The sequence below is a fragment of the Fukomys damarensis genome, unplaced genomic scaffold (assembly GCF_012274545.1).
Source record: "Fukomys damarensis isolate Sample0158 unplaced genomic scaffold, DMR_v1.0_HiC HiC_scaffold_24, whole genome shotgun sequence".
Lineage (NCBI taxonomy): Eukaryota > Metazoa > Chordata > Mammalia > Rodentia > Bathyergidae > Fukomys > Fukomys damarensis.
The window spans coordinates 69,753,044-69,775,071 of NW_022900936.1; the positions used below are offsets into that span (position 1 = coordinate 69,753,044).

General features: G+C 49.8%; 1 protein-coding gene across 6 annotated transcripts in view; it reads left to right on the forward strand.

Annotated features, from left to right (window-relative positions):
- The window catches only part of Scn5a (sodium voltage-gated channel alpha subunit 5), a 74,438-nt gene that overhangs the window by 41,260 nt on the left and 11,150 nt on the right, over positions 1-22,028 (forward strand). For 2 of the 6 annotated variants that reach the window (XM_010618555.3, XM_019206794.2), the window contains exons 16-21: positions 3,193-3,633; positions 4,767-4,928; positions 7,480-7,600; positions 8,419-8,573; positions 17,384-17,557; positions 20,374-20,496. In XM_010618555.3, coding sequence (XP_010616857.1) covers positions 3,193-3,633; positions 4,767-4,928; positions 7,480-7,600; positions 8,419-8,573; positions 17,384-17,557; positions 20,374-20,496 — 1,176 coding nt within the window. The remainder of the gene's footprint in view (positions 1-3,192; positions 3,634-4,766; positions 4,929-7,479; positions 7,601-8,418; positions 8,574-17,383; positions 17,558-20,373; positions 20,497-22,028) is intronic. The other 4 variants (XM_010618564.3, XM_019206798.2, XM_010618571.3 and 1 more) reach the window with 2 other exon arrangements.

The following is a 22,028-nucleotide window of genomic DNA, read 5'->3' on the forward strand; positions in this document are numbered from 1 at the left end:
TTTTTTTTTTTTTTTAGCACTGTTGGGCATTGAACCCAGGGCCTCACACCTAGTAGGCAGAGTCTATAGCACTGAGCTATATCCCCAGCCTGAATCACTCACCTGAATTGTATTTTTGCTTACTCATTAATTTACCCACTTACTTGCCTGTTTATTCATTATTTACACATTTTCTCATTTATGAATTTACCTACAAATTATTTTATTGTCAGTTCAGCATGCAAAACATTGTGCTGGGTGCTGGTGGGCACCCAGAGGTATATGGGGTCCAGCCCCAGCCTGATGCTACTCACCTAGGGAGAAGGGGAGGTGGGGAGCTTAGACAGGCCTCAAATCATCCTCAGACTGGTCAGAGTGAGCAGAGCCACTGAGGAGGAGCCCATGGGTGCTGTTCCCCTCCAGCTAGAAGATGGATGAAGGCTTCCTGGAAAAAAATGCCCTGAGAAACAGGAAATGCCAAAGGTTGAGCAAGCTCAGGAGCAGACAGGTGGAGATCCTGTGGGGTGGGGCCCAGTAAGGACTTTTTATGTCATCCTGAACAGATGTAGTGGGAGTCTTATCCTGTTGTGGGGGGCGGTTGTCTGTCTCAGTGCAAGTGTCTCTTGCCTTGCATCTTTATAATGTGCAGAATTCCAGAGATGAGAGATTGAAAGCCTAGTTCCAGAGAAGGGGCCTTAGGAAGAAGTAAGGTTGAGGCAAGTAGGGGTTCAGACACAAATCAGGGTCCCCTGTGGCTGTGGAGACACCTTCCCAACACAACCATACCTGCATGATCTGGCTCCACTGTAGTTAGGTCTCTGCTGTGGGCAATACAGCTCACATAAGCACATAGAGAGGTTTTCAATCAGCCTTTGCAGCCTGCTGTGGGGTAAGAGTATGGACTGTAGAACCAGAGGCTTTCCCCAAGTCTGCCGGCCGTCACCTCCCAAGAGCTTCAGCCTGGCCAAGCCAAGCCAAGCCAAGCCAGGGTCAGGCCCTTCAGTCCCCAGAGGAACCAGGACGTCAGTGTACAGTGCCAATAGAGCCCAGCTCTGTGGCTGGCCCCACACTCCCTCTTTTGCGCCTTCAAACCTGCTGCCCTGGGGTGGAGCCTCACTTAGCCCCTGGCCCAAGGCCCAGGGTAGAGGGGAGGGCTACCAGACTGTTCTGAGCAGTGAGCGAATGTGTGGAGCCCTGAGCTCGGAGCCAGGCCAAGCCTCCCCTCACACACAGAGCCCTGCCATTTCTGAGCGGATCTGCCTGGGGATGAGATTAGAGGCTGCTGGAGGAGGGAAGCGAACACCAGCCCACGCAGCCCCCTCCCCGGCCACCTCAGGAATTGGGCTGCTGCCGGCAGCGTGGGTGGAAGCAAGATTGCCATTGAAATGGGAAGTGATGATCAGGCAGGGCTGGAGAGCGGTGCATGATTGATGGGGAAGCACTAGAAGAAAGCTGAGCTTGGGAAGCTGGGGACAAGGGAGGCCCGTGGGTCCTGTGTGGGTGGACAAGACCACCAGATGCCCCTACTGAGCCCAGAACTCTTGGGATCAAGGGACTCGGGGTGAGACAAGGCTGAGGGCTGTGGGAGAGGATTCCCCTGAGGCTGCAGGAACTTAGGAGAGCCATGTCTGGCCCTTGCAGACCGCAGTCAAAGGCCAGGCCAGAGGTGCATGTAGGTAGCAGCTCTGATTTCCATCACAAGTCGAGCCCTGCAAACACAACAAAGAAAGACCTGCCCAGTGTCAGGAATGCTCATCTCTCCCAGAGATGGCTAGAGCCGTCTGTTCCTAAAGCTTCCCGTAGCGGCCATGTACATATGTGTTACTTTTTAAACAGAAGGCTTCCGTGCTTCTCCCTGCTTCCCACAGAATTCTCATTCCCAGCTTTCTGACAGGTGTGGGATCCAGTGAGGGCCTCTCTGAGGGGCTGTGAAGTCAGACCTGGGACACAGAGTGGATTTGCAGTGAGAACTCTGTGCTCCTTCATCAGCCCCCCTGCTGCAGAGTCCCCACTCCACTCCTGCCCCAGGGACACCAAGCCCACTGTGGGGAGCCTGGGACTCGGTAATGTCAGCCTGGCAATCCCATGGGTCAGCCCAACCCTGTGTGGGTCAAATCAGCTGCTGTCTTCATTCACCCACCACAAGCATGGGAAGTGGACCCAAGCCCAGCCCCTTGTCACACAACAGACACTCTGGTTCTTAACAAAAGCCCCACGTGAGCAAGATGGTTCAACAACAGACAGTTGTCCAGAACCACACAAAGGTCGAGGGGTCATTCAAGTCCCCCATCCCTCGCCCTAATAAGTACTAACTTCAGAAAAGTCCTGTGCCTTCAGAACCTCAGGACTGTACACTGCTCTTCTGACCTTTGCAGCAGAATGGGCCTTGGAACTGGGCTGACCTTGGCACCAGCCCCAGGTCTCCACTGCACAGTGTCTGGTCCCACACACAGCATCCCTCCAGCTGGTTTAACAAGACAGACACAGCCACCTCTCTGTGGCCAACCCCACGATCCACCAGAGGCATCTGAGGGCCTCTGTGTCCTCCAGGCCTCTTTTCCTGCCATTACCACTTCTCTGCTTAGTCCCTTGAATTCCTTCTTTGAAAAGAGCAGTCCGATGGAGAACAGGCAGACTGTGCCCTGTAGCAGCAGCCCCTGGTCTCGAGCAAAGAGCCACCTCTGTGGGGAACTCGGAGGCTCTATAGCTCCCTCACTAACAGACACATGGCACCTTCCTAAGAAGGTCCCTAGAGCTGTGAGGATTTCCGGTGGGATTCTTTCTGCTCCCTGAATGCCCTTTCCCCTGTGTCCACCCTGATCCTATTTCCCTGTTACTCCCAAGGAAGCAGGAAGAGGTGAGGCTGGAGGAAAGTCTGTGTGGAAAAGCAGTTGGCACCTGGAGAGGCTCTGACGACTTCTGTGCTTCTTTGCCAAACCCCCCACTGGGGCCTGACCTGGCTCCAGAAGTCCTTGATTCAGACTCTCTGAGCCATTAGGAAGAAGGACTTGAATTTGTTTCTCTTCTTTAGACAAATCTTCCGCATTCCAGAAAACAAGGGCTGGGCGTTAGGATGAGGGCCCTGGCTTGTAGCCTTAGAGCTGTCTCCCCTGGGAAGTGCTCAGGATCTCTGGCCTCGGTGTCCCCACCACACAGCTGAGGCTGGTGCCATGCCGTGCACAGTGCCTGGGCGAGCCGGCCCTGTCCCCACAGGTCCTGAACCTCTTCCTGGCCTTGCTGCTCAGTTCCTTCAGTGCCGACAACCTCACGGCCCCCGACGAGGATGGGGAAATGAACAACCTGCAGCTGGCCCTGGCCCGCATCCAGCGGGGTCTGCGTTTCATCAAACGGACCACTTGGGACTTCTGCTGTGGGCTCCTGCGGCAGCGGCCTAAGAAGCCTGCAGCCCCAGCTCCCCGAAGCCAGCTGCCCAGCTGCATGGCCAGCCCCAGCTCCCCACCACCCCCGGAAGTGGAGAAGGCACCCCCAGCCCGCAAGGAAACACGGTTTGAGGAGGGCGAGCATGCTGGCCAGGGCCCCGCTGGGGAGCCAGAGCCCGTGTGCGTGCCCATCGCTGTGGCCGAGTCAGACACAGATGACCAGGAGGAGGATGATGAGAACAGCCTGGTCACCGAGGAAGAATCCAGCAAGCAGGTGAGCCATGCCCACAGAGCCCTGCCGTCCAGGGGCCTCGCTTCCAGCCCCACCCAGCTACCTCAGCAGCAGAAGAGCGTGAAGGGGTGGGGTGAAGATAAAGGGCTGCTGGGGCCAGCTGGTCATGGGAACTACTAGCTGTATAGAGGGAAAATTGAGGCAAGGCAACAGAGACTTTCTTGGGGCTCCTTGTGAGTCTAGGCCAGAGCCAGCCCTCAGCCCTGACCATTGCTCACTTCCAGGACCAGCAAGGTAGAATGTCTTGGCTTGGGTGGAGTGTGGTTTCTTGACCTTCACACTGCCCCTTCCCCTCCTCCATGCTCGGGGCTTATTCTGAGATTTAAAAATAAGCATCCCTAAGACAGAGGTGTCAGAGACAGCACTATCTTATCTCCCAACCCGTTATTTTTAACACTTGGGACCAGAGTCTGGACAAAACAGACAGCACCACCCTGCAGTGTTCCTTTGGCCCGAGCCCGGCTCCAGAGACTTCTGCTTGGGTCTTCAGGTCAAACAGCAGTCCTGTTCTCCCCATGGAGGTGGGCCAGCGCTGGGCAGCCTGGCAGTAGAGAGCAGCGCTCCTGCACCCCTTGCTGAGCTCAGGACTCAGCACCACCTCCCTGGCCTCCCTGTGGTCCCAGAGGCCACCCTTGCCTGTGTAGTCTGTGTCAGGGGTCGGGGGGTCGCCAAGAGCGCAGCCTCCAATTATCTTCTGCCCAGGAGTGGAATTCCGACTGCCCCTCTTTTCCTGTCCTTTCCTTCTCTTAAGCCTGTTGACTCTGGCTCTCTGGGGCCCGCGTGGGAGTGTTTGTGTGTGTGTGTGTGTGTGTGTGTGTGTGTGTGTGTGTGTGTGCACATGAGCCAGTGTGCTGGATGCTTTGGGACCTCCTGGGGGAAGTCAGCATGTCCCTCCTCAGGGAAGTTGGCTGTACTCACAGTATGGTCCAGCCACACTCATGCTGAAGTCTGGAGCCAGGATTGTGCCAGGGTCTTTGGCTACCGGACCTGTGCCTGGGGCTCCAGGCAGCTCCCACCACCCACTCAGGGCCCTGCGAGTCCATAGTGAGGTGGCCACTGCAGAGAGTCCTTCTGGCCAGGTGTATAGGCCGGCTCATGGGCTGGGGTCTCTTCAGCAGGAATCCCAGCCTGTGTCTGCTGGCCCAGAGCCCCCCCGGGAGACCAGGGCCTGGAGCCAGGGGTCAGAGACCACCTCCTCAGAGGCCGAGGCCAGGGCGTCTCAGGGAGACTGGCGGCAGCAGCGGAAAGCAGAGCCCCGGGCCCCAGGGTGCAGTGAGGTAATGCACGCCATTGTCCCTGGAGATGGCGGGCTGTGCTGCTTGGGCGGGCGCAGCTGTGAGAAGTCCCAGCGCACACCTGTACTTGCTGGTGGGAGCCACTGCCACTGTCACAGGAAGCATGGGGACCTGTCTGCAAAGAGAAGGGTGGGCACCCGTCCTGACAGGAGAGATAATGCCAGACACCATGCAGCACTAACCTCACACCTCTGGCTTCACCCTCCACTCTGCTCCTGTGCTCTCGTCCTGTTTGGCAAGTGTTTGTCCTGTGAATTCCCCACAAGAGAGCTCAGAAAACTTCCTAGCACATTGTTCACCAGTTGCTTCTCCACTGTACTAAAGCAGAGGCCACAAACAGGAGCCCATCACCCCAGCCTGCCGTAGGGATTTATTTGGCCACCAAAAGGCTTTACTTTAGCCAGGTGGGATGGTGCACACCTGTTATCCCAGCACTCTGGGAGGCTAAGGCAGGAGGATTACAAGTTCAAACACAGCCTGGGCAATTTAGTAAGACCTTATCTCAAAAAAACTTTTTCTTTTAAATAAGCAGAGGATGTAGCTCAGTGCAGAGACCCTAGGTTCAATCTCTAGTACCAAAATTTAAAAATAAACAAGTTTTACTTTGAATTAGATGACACCCTTTCAAATTTGGGAACTTTCGTGTAAAAATCTGCATTTTGACTTCTCTTTTAACATTGGTAGAGGTGCCACCCCTGCTACAGGAGCCAGCTAGTGGTAGCTGCCTTCCTAACAGTGGCTGGAGCTCTCAGGTATGCCACAGGGCCACCTGTCCTTCCCTGCTCGGCCCCAGAGTTGAGAGACTGTGGCATGTCTGACTGCTGCCCGGCCTCACTCACCTCAAGCGTGCAGAAGGGGAGGCCTAGTGTTCAGAGTGCTGACCTCAGGCCTCAGCCCAGGGCATGTGAAATAGGCCCAGGGGTTCCTATGCTCACAGCTAGTTCTGAGGCACAAGGGCCTAGAAGAGTCATCACCCCAGCACTGCTGGTCACCACCCCCCCATGATGGTCTGACCCTTGAACTACATGGGAGTGGGGAGATGGGGAAGAGACTGAAAAGTACCAGCAGTGAATGTGGGTCTTTGAACATATTGTATAACCGCTTCCTTTCCTCAAATTGGTTTATTGTGGGGCCTTTAAAAAGGAGAGAAAATGTACTGGAGTTTCCCCTGGAAAAGGACTCTCTCGTCTCACCTGGAGTGGGATCCTATGATCTTGTCTCCTGGACAGCAGAAATGCAGCAGGAAGAACTTCTCAGCCCTCTCTGAGCCCTCAAAGACATAGGACCACAAAATGTAGAGCCTTATGCCTGTCCACACCCAGTAGCAGGCTCTGCTTTCCCCAGAGCCAGGCCTTTCTGATCACAAACCTCAAAAGTGGAAACAATGTGGAGACGTCAGCAGAGGCATTCATCAAGGGAAGAGAAAGAGTGCAGCCAGAGAAGGGCAGCCGTGCTTAAGAGTTCAGTCCAGCCCACTCCAGGTGGGGCCTGGAGCCCATGGAGGCAGAGCCGGACCCGGCCAGAAGCGGGGAAGGAATTTCCTCTCTTCACACGATGCCTTCCCCACACCTGTCTTTGGCCTGGGCTTCCTAGAAACAGAGATGGCTCAGGAACTGGGGGACCACGATCCCTGTGCAGCTGACTCAAGGATGTCCTCTTAGGGAAGACCCTCAAGGAAGTCCCAGGAGCAGATGAGGCAAAGGAAGAAGCTGGAAAAAGTCTGGAGCCCAGGGATGCTCTGTAGCCTGAACTGCACTGTGTGGTCCCGGCTCGAGACAGGAGCTGGCCCTCTGGAAAGCTGGGTCCTGCTGAGATATGGGATCTGCAGAGCCCTTTCCCAGGATGGCAGCTCCCTGGTGAAAGATCGGCTGAGCCAGCCAGGCCTGGGTACTGTGGCCCTATAATAGAGGGGACCTGTAACAAGCAGCAGCAGTAGCCACTGCCCACAGGTGACACGCTTGCAAGAACACACCTGCGTGCACATGCACCTCATACCCCTCTGTAAACAAGTTATCAACATCTGGGCAGCAAACCCTGCATGGCCAGGAAGGGAAGGGTCCACACCTTCTCAGGCTAACCTCAGGCGTACATGTCACATCTGCACCCACATAAGCTGGGGGAGAAGCACGGGTGCCTTGTGGCCCTGTTTTCTGCATGCCCACCTTGCTGCTCTGTGTGCTGTGACCGTGACCCTGGTTCTGACTTTGTCCTGGATGTGTGTCCGTGTCCTAGCATGTGTCCCCATTGCTGCCCCGTGTCTGCTTGTTCCCAGCTGGACGCACCCCCACCCCACCCGAGTTCTTCAGAACCATTCACACGCCCACATCCCAGCCCTAAGCCCCAGCTGACCAGAATCACAGACAAAAGGACCCTGAGGTCAGCCTGGGCTCAGTCCCCACTGGCCCTGCCTCTGCAGCAGGGGCCCCACCCTCAGCTTCCCTGGGTGTGCCACGGAGGATGATGTGGGCTCCCCGACTCCCTTCAGACTCGGATTAATACCCTCACCCTTCCCACCCCTTTGCCATGCCCACAGACCCACGAGGATAGTTACTCTGAAGGTAGCACAGCAGACATGACCAACACTGCTGACCTCCTGGAGCAGATCCCTGACCTCGGAGAGGACGTCAAGGATCCAGAAGACTGCTTCACCGAAGGTACTGCCTGGGCAGACCTTTGCCTCAGCCCCAGCGCCACCTAGAGGGGACAAGAGAACCAGTAGCACTTTAAGGCTCCCACCTTAAGGGGTCTTGTCCCACCCCCACCCCAAACTGGAATCTGTCCTCTGTCCCTAATTCTCTGTGACACCAGGTTCCCTCCCTCTGGCCGTGATGTAGTCATGTCGAGTCAGGTGAGCAGCACCATGGACTGGTGGCACTTGGTTGTGGTGGCACAAGTGTGTGCCCCACTGCTGCAGGGACAGGGCCTAATTCACCCCTGTACCACCAGGCTGTGCACATTGGAGGCCCTAGGCAACACTCAAGGTGGATGTGGCATGTGGCCATGTTGGTGACTGACGTCTGTTATGAATTGGTGGTATACGTTGGATAAAATGAGGGGTTTCCTTTCGTGTGATGTGGCAGTCAAGGCTATAACTGAGCGGTCTCCCTTCCCAAGGCTTAGAAACTACAAAGATGGAGAAGACCCAGGACAGAGTACCCCAGAGTTCCTGAACATTTTCTCGGGGACAGGGCTTCCCAGATGCACAGAGAAAAAGCTGGGACCCAAGTCAGGCCCAGCCTTGCCTCTACCCAGACCTGCCAGACTGCTCCCTGCCCAATGGGTGCTTAGCCCATCTAGCTGTGTGTGTGGTCCCTGCAGGGAATGCCCTCGGCCTGCCCCACACTGGGTCCACCCATCGCGTTACCCTGTCCACCATCCCATTCCTCAGCCATTCCCTCAGCCACCTGGACTTCTGCCATCAAACAAGGGTATTCAGAAGGGCCTGAGCTGAGCCTGTCACCCTTCCCTATAGGCTGCATCCGGCGCTGTCCCTGCTGTGCAGTGGACACCACACAGGCCCCAGGGAAAGTCTGGTGGAGGCTGCGTAAGACCTGCTATCGCATCGTGGAGCACAGCTGGTTCGAGACATTCATCATCTTCATGATCCTGCTCAGCAGTGGAGCGCTGGTACCTCTTGGGGATGCAGGGCTGGGCTGGCTGGACTAGAGTAAGGGAGGAGGGCACAGAAAGGAGGCCTCCAGTTGGAAAGCCAGGGCAGAAACTGGGAAGTACCTGCTGAAAATGTGCTCCCCAGGCCCCTGGAGCAGAGTGCAGCTCACGCGCTCTCCACACCTACAGCATTTGTGGAGGCCCAGAGTAAAGGCCATGTGCCCTGGCCTCTTCCTTATTCCATGAAAAAGAAGTGCTTTGCCCCAGGTCACCAGCCTACTACACTGGAGCTCTGGGACACACCTGCCCCCGTGTATAGATAGTATCAGGCATTCTGTCAGGTCAAGTCTATGACACGGTCACAACTGGCTCCACTCGATGGGCCAGAGGCTGGGCTGTGACATTCACACCATTGCATTTAATACCTACAGTAACTGTTGTGGAGACATTAAGTAACTTAACTCAAGTCCCACCCCAGAGCTAGCATTAGAAACCAAGCAGTCAGATTCCAGAGTCCTTTGCCTTGACTTTCCATTCATTCCATAGTTCCGTGCTGAGCTTTGCTGTTGTCTGGTCCTATAAACCTTGGGGAGCAACAGACAAAGGAGACCACCGCCCTGGCCTCAGGGGCGCTGAGTATAGTTAGAGAAACTAGATTCCTCAGCTTTGAGATGTCACAGATTGGCACAAGACAGGCAAGCAAGGATGGCGCAGAGAACCAGGGGGAATAAACAGGAGGTCAAGGGGACTCCAGAGGACAGGGAGGTTGGTCAAGGCCAGGTAGAGCAGAGAAGTCTCCAGAGATGCCCCAAACGTTGAAGCACCCTGCACTGATCTGTCAGAGCCCTTCTAGTAAGAGATGGGACAGCCCTGGAGAAGGTTCTGGAAGGTGCTAGTGAATAGAGAAAATGGAGATCAAGAAGGCAGAAGAAATGGAAGCATTTTGGCCCATGGGCAGGAAGCCCTGTATGTTGGCAAGAAGGGAACAGGGAATCCTTTGGACCACAGAGTGGGAAAAGGGCACTTGGACCTAAAGCTCTAGGCCTCCACTCCACATGGTGGCCTCCTGTGGGGCAACCACAGAAAGACCCTGCAGCTGTCACTTCTCAGCTCTGTCACTCCCAAACTCCTGGGCCTCCCACACCACTCCACACTGCCCTTCCCCTGGTTCAGGGTGGCCTGGAGCCACAACTGGCAGCCTGCCTGCAGTTTTACCAGCACAGCCAGAGCCAGCCAAATCTGTGTTTCAAAGAAGGATGATATGACAATATGTTAACAAGTTTTGTTTGGAAACAGCCATAAACAAGGGCAGCCAAAACCATTTAGCCTGGGCTGTGGAGGAAACACTCCGCCTGGCATAAGTGAGGAGGAGTTTTGGCAAGTGTCTGGTGAGTCTAATCAGGATAGACAGCCAAGCACTGTGTTAGAAACCATGTCAGTGATATATTGGGAAGAAGAAGTCTGAGTGTGTTATTTAAAGTTGTAAACTTGTTTAACAGAAAGCAAACTATATTCCTTCCAAGTTGCTGAGGGGGAAAAATTATTTAAGGAAAATAAAGATCTTACAACACGAGAAAGAAGAAAAAAGCAATAAAGAAGCAAAATCAGAAAACAAGATAATATGGCAGAGGCAAGATTTTTTTTTTTTTTTTTTTTTTTGGTACCAGGGATTGAACTCAGGTCCTTGTGCTTGTGAGGCAGGCGCCGGAACCACTGAGCCAAATCCCCGGCCCATTTTTTCTGGGTTTTTTTTTTTTGAGGCAAGATTGAATATGGTTTAATCATAAATGCAACTGGATGAAATTAATCTTTTAAAAGAAAGGGGTTCTTGGGCCAAGGATTCGGCTCAGTGGTTCTGCCACCTGCCTCACAAGCACAAGGGCCTCAGTTCTATTCCTGGTACCTAAAAAGGAGGGGGGGCTCTGAATGCATTTTTTAAAGAAGTCAGTTATATGTTTTTGTTACCAGAGGCAAATGTCGAAGCTACCTTCTGCTCAACTACCAATATCCAGGAGTCAAGTGTTGCTAGGAAGGAATCAGGATTATTCCAGAATGGTTCTGAAGAAGAGAGAAGGCTCACTCCTCCTCAAAGCTCAGGGACATTGGTTTGGACAGGGAGGGGAGGAGGCAAAGAGGCTGTGGGCTGAGCAGGGCATGTGTCTTCCAGAACAGCACAGTGGGTACAGTGGGTTTCAGCCCCCTGAGGCTAGTGATGGAGGAAGACAGTACCGAGACCATCTGAATTCTGTAGATCTAAGGGAAGGCCGAGCAGCCAACATCTAAGCAGGCTTCTCTGCAGCTTAAAGATTAGGGATGACAGGCAAGGGAAGGGGAAGCCAAGGGCAATTTCAAGGACCCTCTCAAATGACAAACCCGAAACAAGATGACCTGGAAATGTTAAACCTGAAATAGTTACACAGGTGAATATCCCCACTTCAGAATGCTCAGAACCAGAGATGTTTTCAATCTTGGAGATTTTTGGATTTCATACACTTTATCAGTTGAGCAATCCTAACCCCAAATCCAAATTGCTCCAAAATCTGATAGTACTGGGAGATTTTACCACAATTCTATTAGTTTTTGACAAATCAAATAGAACAAGAAAATGAAAGGCCTAAAAATATACTATTAATAAATTTGGTCAAGCAAAATAATAAAAATATTAACTAACACTTGAGTAGCGTTATGGGCCAGGTACTGACTGGGCATTTTAAAACCTTAACTCATTTAATTCTCAAATAACGGTACCTTTGTGAGATAGATACTGTTAATTAAATGAATTTTATGGGCAAGAAAACCTCATCAAAGATAGGGGCTGGTGTTGTACTCAGTGATAGAGCACATCTAGCTTGTGTGAGGCCTGGGTTTGATCCCTAACATTACAAGAAGGAAGGAAAGGAGAAAGGGAGGAAGGGTTGAAGGGAGGGAAGGAGAAAAAGAAATTAACTGGATAGAGGAGGGAAAGAAGGAAGACTAAAAAATAAAATGCAAAAGTCGTTCTTGATTTTTTGTTTTATTGTGTGTGTGTGTGTGTGTGTGTGTGTGTGTGTGTGTGTGTGTCAGGTATTGAACTCAAGACCTTGCACTTGTGAGACAGGCACAGTGCTACTGCATTAAATTCCCAGCCCAAGTCTTTTTTTTTTTTTTTTGGTACCGGGGATCGAACTTGGGACCTTGTGCTTGCAAGGCAGGTGATGGCACCACTGAGCTAAAACCCAGGCCCCTGAGTCATTCTTAGATAGACCTTCTACCAAGCTGAAAATGATTTTGTGGAAGATTCATGGATGTTCAATAAATAAAAAAGTGAACAAATAAATAAAAGAATTATTCATGGGCCAATAATTACAATGTGCTGTAAATCAAAGGTTGTGACCCAAATAATTCTGTTCACCTTAGACAATAGGAAAATAAGAAAAAAGAAAAATGCAAGTAGAGATTGAACTGCCTGGGGTAAAAAGTGAAATAAAAGTTTTAAGAGTGCTGCATATGGAAAGCAGTAAGCTGTAAGAAGAGGAAAATTCATAGATACTTTTATCATTAAGTAAAAAGGATGTAATAAGTCAAAAACTCAAGAAAATTTAAATATAAGCACATAATAATCTTAGGAATACTAAAGGAAATAGTGAAATAAAACCTAAAATAATGAATTTGAAAATAAATAATAAATGTATATAAAATTCCAAAGCTGATTCTTTCAAAAATGAAAACAAAGCAATTAGATAAAAACACTAGCTAAATTCTCACATCTCAAAGGATGGAGTCTCATTTTCTCAAGGAAGAAAACAAATTCAAATCAATCCTATTTAAAGTATACTAGTGTATGAAAATGATGAAAGTTTATATTCTTATAAAAGATAATGTTGACTTTAAAAACTTAAAGTATATCAGAAGGAAAATAAAAGATCAATTTTATTCCTCATACTCCATACTTATGAATAGGGATAGAAAAAAAATTGAAAATAATACATGAAAACAGCATTCAGTAGTATATTTAAAAGGTCAAATATATCAGAGTTAGGTATACTCTAAAAATGTCAGTATGATGCCATATTAGTAAATCTAGGTATATGAATAGAGCAGATTTTTTAAAAAACATATAATTATCCCAAGGAGTACCTGTTTAAAACTCTGGTAAAACAGAAATGAAATCTGTTTTCTCACTTCGGTGAAGAACTCTCAAGTTAACTTTTGTCATCATCAATAGTATAGTTCTTGGAATGTTTTCATTAGGGTCAGGACTCCAAAAAGAATCATTTACTTGCTCTGTAGCTGTTGCTCATTATTTAATAAGAATCTTTAAGTATTAACTAGTGTAATTAATCCAGAAAAATAAAAATTGGAAAATGGAAGAACTGAAGTCAGTACAATTAGTCAAATATAAATGCAGAATTTAAAAATAATAGAAATTGAGGTTAGGGATGACAGATGGCAGTACAGTATTTGCCTATCATGCATGAGGCACTGGGTCCTCCCTGCACCCCCCAAAAACCAAAAACCAAAGCAGAAAGAAAGTACTTAAAACATTATCTAGCCATTTATGAAATAAGCATACAAGAAATTGCCGTGGTTATTGCTGTGTTTTGCTTTGTTTTGTTTTGTTTGTGGTACTGGAGATTAAACCCAGGGTGTTTGCCCTGAGCTACACTCCCCGCCCTTTTATTTTTTATTTTATTTTTAGAAAAGGTTTCACAAAGTCACTAAGATGCCCAGGTTAGGCTCAGATTTGCAGTCTTTCTGCTCCAGCCTCCTAGAATGCTGGGATCACCAGCACTTGCCACCACACCTGGCTTGATACTATTTTATACCAACAGAAACCACTTAGTCACAAATAATATTTCTCAAATATCCCTTGCCTGCCAGACACTGTAAGGCCCACCAGCTTAGTTCTTTCCACAATTCTGGTTGTAAATCAAGTTGAACAAGAACCAAATCAAATTGCCCCATAAGGTCAACATTGAACCTAACCATTGAATTTGATTTGGTTCTCATCCTATTCAGTTTGCGACCAGAATCATGAAAAGAATTAAGTTTGTGAACCAAGGTATAACTATGTAACAGGCAATGTAAAATAAGTACATGAAAAGTAGTTTAAAACTTTGCTAAGGAGTATTTAAAAATGAATATATATACTCTGATTTCAAACAGGAAAACTATATTAGCTTTTAAAGCAGTTGATAGATTTAGTACAATAGTGTCTTGGTTATTGCCTCATTTCTGGGACAAAATGTCTGGGACAAGTTAAAGGAGGAAAGGTTTATTTCAGCTCACAGTTCTTAAAGGTTTCAGTCCATAAGGCAGGGTAGCATGGCAGAGAAGAAACAGTCCATGGCAGGACAGGCATGAAGCAGCAAAGCAGCGAGCCCTCTGGATTTTTATACCCTCCAGGTTATAAGCCTATTGGTTGATGCCACCCACACCCAGGGTGGGACTTCCCATTATCCACATTCAGAACTATGCTAAAACAATCAGTGGGTTAATTTAGTTATCACACATTTTTAATCCGTACTCACATACCCTAAATCCAGGCACCTCTGAAAAGCTCCACCTATGAGCATATGAGGCTTTGGGGGGACATCTAGTTGCAAGCCATAGCAAATAGCAATAAATTTTCAACCACATTTTGCACATATTTGATAAAACGTTGCTGAAGTTTATCTTGAAGATTGCAAAAAAAAAAAAAAAAGGTGGGGCCAGGGAAATGCATATGATATTAATTCAGGAACAGACAGCATCAGAACCACATGGGGACCTTGGGGGTGCATCTCTGTGGTACAGCTCATGTCCAGTATGCATGCAGTCCTGGGTCCTACCCAACACACACACACACACACACACACACACACACACACACACACACACACGACCACATAGGCCTGAAATAGATTTAAGTAAATACAAAATGGAGTGTATGATAAAATTGACTTTTTTTGTATCAGGATTGAACTTGGGACCTTGCGCTTGTGAAGCAGTTGGTGGAACCACTGAGCTAAACCCCCAGCCCTGTTTGTTTGGTTGGTTGGGTTTTGGGGGTTTGTTTGTTTGTTTGTTTGTTTGTTTTCAACAGGATCTCATCATGTATTTTTAGGCTGGCCTTGAACTCACTATGTAGCCCAGGCCCCAGGTTGGCCTCGAACATGGGGCAATCCTCCTGCCTGAGCCTCCCAAGTGCTGGGATTACAGGCATGCACCATCACACCCAGCTTTAAAACTGACTTCTTATCAATGGATTTTAATTGAATTATTAAATGAAGTATTAAAGTTTATTAAAGTAAATATTGACTTTATCAAAATATGTTTACATTTTGAAATTGTAATATAAAACAATTAAATCAAAAACCCTTTCTGAAAAGTTTTTTGTTTTGTCTATTTTTTTTCTTTTCCTAGGCTTGAGATAGGCTTTCTTTTCTTTTCTTTTCTTTGATGTGGGCTCACTGTGTAGGCCATGATCTCTTTGAACTCAAGATCCTCCTGATTCAGCTTCCCAGGGTGTTGGGATTATAGGAGAGCACCACCACACCTGTCCAGGAAGACCTTTCTTAATGTAATACCAAAAATTTTACTAAATGAAAACTGTAACAGATGATTTAACTATATTAAGTGGTATAATACTAAATGATAATGAAGTATGGTAAGAAAAAGCAAACAAAGGTTTAAAGATGCACAACAAACTAGGATGAAGTGTATCAAACAAAATTTCCCCACGTGTACTAGACTCAAAAATAGGCAAGGATATGAACAGGTAATCACAAAAGGAACACTGAATGTACTTAAGGAAGCAACGTTAGTGTCACTGCAAAGAGGTGAGTTAAAAGGTAACAGAATTCAATTTTAGTTCACTAACCAGGGCAGCAACACCAGCGTGACTGGTGGGTGGGGGAACAGCCCTGCTCATGTTCTTTGGACAAAACATAAATCAGGATCCTCTTTCAGGGGCCTGTACCTAACCTGCACCAAGAGCTGCCCCTGACCTGACATCCCAGCTGTAGAAATTTATCCTCAACAGGTGTTCGCACATTGTTCAGCCCTATGTTGTTTCTACTTGGGATAAACTGGCAACAACAGATCTGTTCTTTTTAGGGTCGTTAGCTGAGTAAATAGTAGCGTACACAAATATTGAACTATCATGCAAACTTTTAAGACTAATCTTGTATGTATTCACATCATCAAGGGCATAAATGTTCACAACAGATGGACGATAAAATTGATTTCAAGCCAATTATTCAGTCTCTTATAAAAGTGTGTTGTATGTGTGTGAGCGTGAGTACACATGCATTTGTACACACACTCATAATTAGTGTCAAGAACAATGTTCACCTACATGTTAGCCTTGGTTAGTTACAGTGGTATCATGGAATTAGAAATGCTCATCTTATATAATCTCTATATTTAAATAATATAGAAAAAATTAAATATTTTTGTAGGAAATACACATTTTTATTTAAAGAATATTAAATACACACATACACACACACACCTACTTTTTACCTCAAACAACTCTCAAATCCATGTAGGGACCCAAATTACACTGTTGTGCTATCTACACTGACCCAATTAGCCATATACAGTGGTGCCTCAGTTCATGAACAGTTTCTTTTGCAAGCAATTTGGTTCACAACTAGAAGCATTTGGCAAAATTTTCTTTTTGTTTACAGACTGCATCCAGTGACAAACATGGCAACAGCCATCTTTCCCACACAAATACAAGTGCAGCCATCTTTCCCAAGATTGTAGAACAGACTAAGTCCACGAACCGAGGCACCACTGTATATTAGCTACATCTCTGCAGTGCATCCCCAGGCACTTCCAGCTGCACTCACTCTTGGTCACTGTAGCTCACAGAGGCCCCAAAGCCACACAAGGAGGCCCAGGAGTGGCAGGAGGAAGCTACACCCCTGGGATCTCAGTGACGTGTGCAGTTGCCTAGACAGGGACCTCAGGGCATACTCAGGATGAGAAGGGATCTGAGGAACAGTACCGATCTGAAGACAATGCAGCAGGGCACTTCCCTGTTGGCTCAGGACCTGGGTAGTGGCAGGAATAAGCAAATGGACACAGATTTGCAGCCTCTAGTGCTTTACAAACATTGACTCCTAGATTCTGAGGACTGCAAGAGATTTTGCCTCATCTACTGTATTTCCTAAACTTCTTATCTAAAATTTTTGTGTGTGTGCTAGTAAGGATTGAACACAGTACCTTTGTGCTGAGCTATATCTGCGACTTTTTTCTAATTTTTTGCCTCAGGATGTCACTAAATTGCGCAGGCTGGGCTCAAACTTGCCAAGCCTTTCAAAGTGCTGGGGTTACAAGTGTATACTACCACACCCAGCTCCTCTTTAATGATCATGTATTTCCAATTCTACTGTAAAACAACTTGCACTGGTTTTTTGCCAAGGGAAACAATCATTATTATAATTGGAGAACATTATGATTTCCTGTGAAAATTAAGTAACTATTTACAGAAAATGAAAGCAAAAACCATTTTACACTCCTTGGGGCAGAAAGTGGTGAGTCAAGCCTGCTTGCCCTCTCTTTGTATTAAAATGGGATGTGTGCATACTTGAGAAAAGTTAATCTTAGAGTCTCCCCAGCCCAGAACTGACATTGGCTCTTAAACATAAAGGAAGAACTATTCTCTCTTGCTGTCCTGTCCATCCACCTCCTGCCAGGACCACTTCCGACTCAAGCTGAGAGGGGAACCTAGTCCAGCACTGTGTTTCTCACCTCTGTTCCTACCCTCCCGGCTGCACTGTTGTTAGACCTGGTGCCTCCTATATGATGGACCCCGCAGTGGCTAGGACACTGTGCCCATTGGTCTACCTTGCCCGCAGGCCTTCGAGGACATTTACCTGGAGGAGCGGAAGACCATCAAAGTTCTGCTGGAGTACGCCGACAAGATGTTCACCTACGTCTTCGTGCTGGAGATGCTGCTCAAGTGGGTGGCCTATGGCTTCAAGAAGTACTTCACCAATGCCTGGTGCTGGCTCGACTTCCTCATCGTGGACGTGAGTGTGGGGAGTCCCGGCTCAGGGTCCCCAATGTAGAAGGAAGAGGAGAAATGGGAGACGTGGCTCCAACCTTTGGAACCCCTATTTAGAGCAGGAGAAGAAGCAATAGGAGACCAAGGCCCCTGCTTTCAGGAGAGACAGTTCAAAAGCAATTTGGGCCGGGCATGAGCCAAAGAGGATGAGGGGCTCCCCCTCTCCAGGTGGCCAGAACAGGAAGGGGCAGACACACCTGTACTGCAGCCCTCCCCGTAGGTGACTACAAAGTGTCTCAGAGCCTCTGCGCCATGCTGGGGGACTAGTAGGGAGAAGGCTGGGGAAGGACAGGGCAGGCACAGAGAGAAGGTGTACTCGGGGAGGACAAGGCTGGTGAGGTCACCCGTGTGGTAGGGAAGCATAACTGGCCCAGGCATCCAATGGCAGTCAGAGTGGGAAGCCCCCAGCCCAAGCCTCCCAGCCCCCAGGATGCTGCAGGATGCATGTAAGCTTTAGCAGGGGTTCTGAGCACAGCCAAGTGGGAGCCCCTAGACCTGCTGTCACAGAGGGGAGTGCCAAGGGACACAGTGAAGCAAAGAGTACAGAGGACTCCAGAGCGTGCCCATCTGTGGGGCCCTGCACACAGCCCAAAGCATAGGTCAGGACCTACAGACTGCAAAGGCCTTTCCAGAAGGTGCTGGTTTGTGGGCTCCTGGGCTTGACACATGCTCTCTACACCAGAAGGGGGACTTGCTGCAGTTTCAGAAGAGGCTCGGTTCCCACACCCTGTTTAGAAGCCAAAGAGAGGGGCTCAGTCACCTGTAGACCTGGTTTAGATGCGGGCCTGGGCCACGAAGCATGGGTGAGAGGGGGATCCTCAGAACGTGGAGTCCTCAGCAGAAGAGGTTGCATGGACTAGAGAGTGTGTGAGACCTCTGTCCCCCCAGTTCTTGGATGAGGGGTGCGGTATATCAGGGGTTGGGAGACGGAGTTCTAGATGTCCTGGGCAGCCTGGCTCAGTCCTGGAACCTCCCCGAGGTGAAGAAAGGACCCTGAGGCTCCCTGCCTGACTTTTCCAGCAATTTCTCGGGAGGTTGGGCACCCCCAGGGGAAGGTCAGTGGAGGCTGCTACCATAGAGCCAAGGCCAGGGAGTGAAATATGACAGACAGTGCTTCCTACTCAGTCCACCAGGAGGACAAGCCTGTGCAGAAACCACTGAGGTCACCACGAGGAGGGCCTTGCCCACGGCTGGGCAGAAGAAGGGGGATTCTTGCCAGTGGCCATGCTGCCCGGGAAAGGGAAGAGGGGGTCCCCAGCATCTGTCTGTGCATTTTTTTCAATACCATTAAGCATGTTATGCACAAGCACTGCTGGAGGTGCTAGAGGTCTCGGGGAACAAAACAGACAAAAATCCCTGCCTACATGGAGAAGGTGACAGCTAATAATAGGCATAAGGAAGAAACGAGTTTTAGGTTAGGTTAGGTCAGTAGGTAATATATAGCATGGGGGAACAGGAACTAGGGGAGGGAAGGCGATTAGGAGTAGGAGCCGTGGGCAGAGTTGGGGGTGGGATGCGGGTCACAGCTGTGAATACCTGGCCAGAGTGAGCCCAGGGAGTGATTTCTGAGCAAATCTGAAGGAAGTTGGGGCTAACAGGCTGGATGTTCACAGACCATTCCAAGCAGAGGGTGGAAAAGTCACACAGAGGCCCTGAGGCTGGAGCATGTGCACACTTGAGGGAATGGAAGTGGACCAGAGTGGCTGGAACAGGGGATTGAAGGCTAAGGACTGGGCAAGACTGGCTTTTCTTTAGAATGAAATGCGGAAGGCATTGAAGGGCTTTGGATGGAACAGTGACACGCACTGGGTTTCGCTCATAAAGGATGGCTCTGTCATGGGAACAGGGAGAGGACACAGTGGGAGCAGAGCCAGGAGGCCCTGCAGTCACCTCAGGAGGGATGAGGGGGGCCAGTCAGGACAGTGGCAGCACACACGGTGAGAAAGCTTTAGCCATCTGATGTAGTCTGAAGGCAGAGCCAACAGAAAATCCTGACAGGTTAGACCTAGGGTGTCACTGACAGAGGAGGCAGGGACAGCAGAGGCCCTGGAAGGACAAGGTTGCCTTCAAGAGATGGTAGACAAGGAGAGAAGGGGTGGGGCGGGCAAGGAGAGCTTCAGAAGGAACAGTCATGCCAAGGGTGGCTTGTCAGGAGTGGAGCCGCCAGACTGGCCAGACTTGGTGCTCTGTACACCCTGTCCTGGGAGGAGGTGCTCCAAAAGACACCCCCTGCCTCCTCCAGCCCCTTTGCAGCCAGCCCCCTGCTGCACAGTGCTCCCAAGTCTGAGATAAAAGGCCGTAGGACTTGGCTGACCACCACCCTCCACACCCCAGGCAGTCCAAACATCAGGGTGAGGTTCACAGTGCTTTGGGGAGGGTCAGGCAGGGGCCTCTGCAGCCTGTGATCACTACCCAGCAGTGGAGCAGGCAGCAAGCGGGTCCCACAGGGCTCAGAGGGCAAAAGGCACCAAACAGGAGTTCCCCAGTGAACTCTAGGTTCTAGTGTGTGAATTGGGCAGGCTGAGCCCCACCATTTCGGGTAGTGGGCCTCTTCAGAGCAAATGTGTGACATGCAGAACAGCTCTCAGAGGGCTCTGAAGCCACGACTCTCTGGCTTACCCCAAACCTTTGGGTGCTGGGAGCCTGGCCCAGTGCTACAGGCCTGTGAAGCCGAGCCAGCCAGGGACAATGGAGACTGGCTCACGCTCAGCCTGTCTGAGCTAGCCCCAGAACCCTGCCATCTGTCCCTGTCCCATGTCCCACCTCCACTTTCCTCCACAGGTCTCACTGGTCAGCCTGGTGGCCAACACTCTGGGCTTTGCCGAGATGGGCCCCATCAAGTCGCTGAGGACACTGCGTGCCCTCCGCCCCCTGAGAGCCTTGTCACGATTTGAGGGCATGAGGGTAAGAAGATCTGCAGCCCTCCTACCAGGCCATGGGAGGAGTCACACAGAGACCCCCAAACTCTGCTTGCTAGCACGGTGTCCTAGAGACTTGGTGAAAGCACTGCCCAGAATGTCTGGTCTGGGGCCCCCGGGGCTAATAGAGCCCCAGACACGAGCTTACTGGGCATAGATGTTTCAGTGACACCCCAGGTTCATGGTACCCAGGACACCTCCACCTCTACCCTGAGAGATGTCTCATCTGTCTGTGTGCCTCCTCTGTGTGTCTGCATCCCCTGGCTCCTGGAAGACACGGGCTGCCTGCCCTCCATCTGTGCTGGGCAGGGGACTGTGGCAAGAAAGGCAAGGCCAGGCGACGCAGAGCAAGCTGTATTTGCACCATCAGGTGCCAGTGTGCAGAGTGAAAGGGTCGTGTGCTTAGTGAACACCTTTGCACTGTTTTCTTAGTGCACCTCCCTGTGAATTTTCAGGCCACCACATTTTTTACCATCAAGAGTATGAACACTCAAGGCAAATTTAGAAGCCCCCAAGAAGCTCACTAGCTATGACATGTAACAAGAAAGCAAACATGCATGTGTTTATGTGTATGTCTTTGTTTTCATTGTTTCTAACAAAACGCACAATTCTGTGTGGCTGCAGAAGTCACATGTGTCACCTCCCTGACTTGAAGGGCACTGTCACCCTCTCTTGGTGATGTCTTTGAACCTTGCTCATATCCCCAATGCATGAGGAGATACGTTGCTTATTCCTGGTGGAAAACCATCCACAAGTGAATAATAGGGCTGGACCTAAAGATCTCTTTGAGAGCAAAAGCATTTGGTTCCAGAGGGACACAGGGAAATGCCGGGTGCCAAGAATACCTGTGGCCACTGGCTATAGAGCCAGCAAAGGCAATTCCCGAGGCAACTGCCCTCTGCCAGGCAAGATTGGTGCCCTTGAGATCTAGGTTTCCCACCCTGTTCCAGGGTTACTCCTGCCCACTAGGGAGCAGCACCTCCCACCTTGGCATCTGGGCCCACTAGGCCGTACCGCAGAGTCCGATACCAACTCCACCCGCTCCGTGGAATAGACATCCTTCAAGCTCATGGACAGATGGGTCCCTCAGTGAGGCTGGGTACCCCAAACGCATCTTCCAGGGAGCCCTCTCCTGGTTGTTGGGCCATTATTCCAAGAGAGTTGAGGCTTTGGCTTGATGAGACCAGATAGGCCCTCACTGGCAAGCAAGAGGCACAGGGGGAGCCAAGACCCTCTGCCCTATACTCTGTCCTTATCTGAGCATTGCAGAACTGTCACTGTATCCCCAAGACATGTCACACAAGCATCCCCTGGGAATGCTTTAGGGAAAAATGCCCATTGATCCCAGTAGCTGAAACCTGAAAATGAACCAGAAAGTTATACCAGGCAATGTAAGACCAGTGGGACTATAGGAGGCCCAAGTCTTGGGAATACGTTTTTGGAGGCCCTTTTCCATAAGAATCCTGGCATCCTCAACTGAAAGAGACCTTGTTTTTGTTAAAAAAAAAAAAAAAAAAA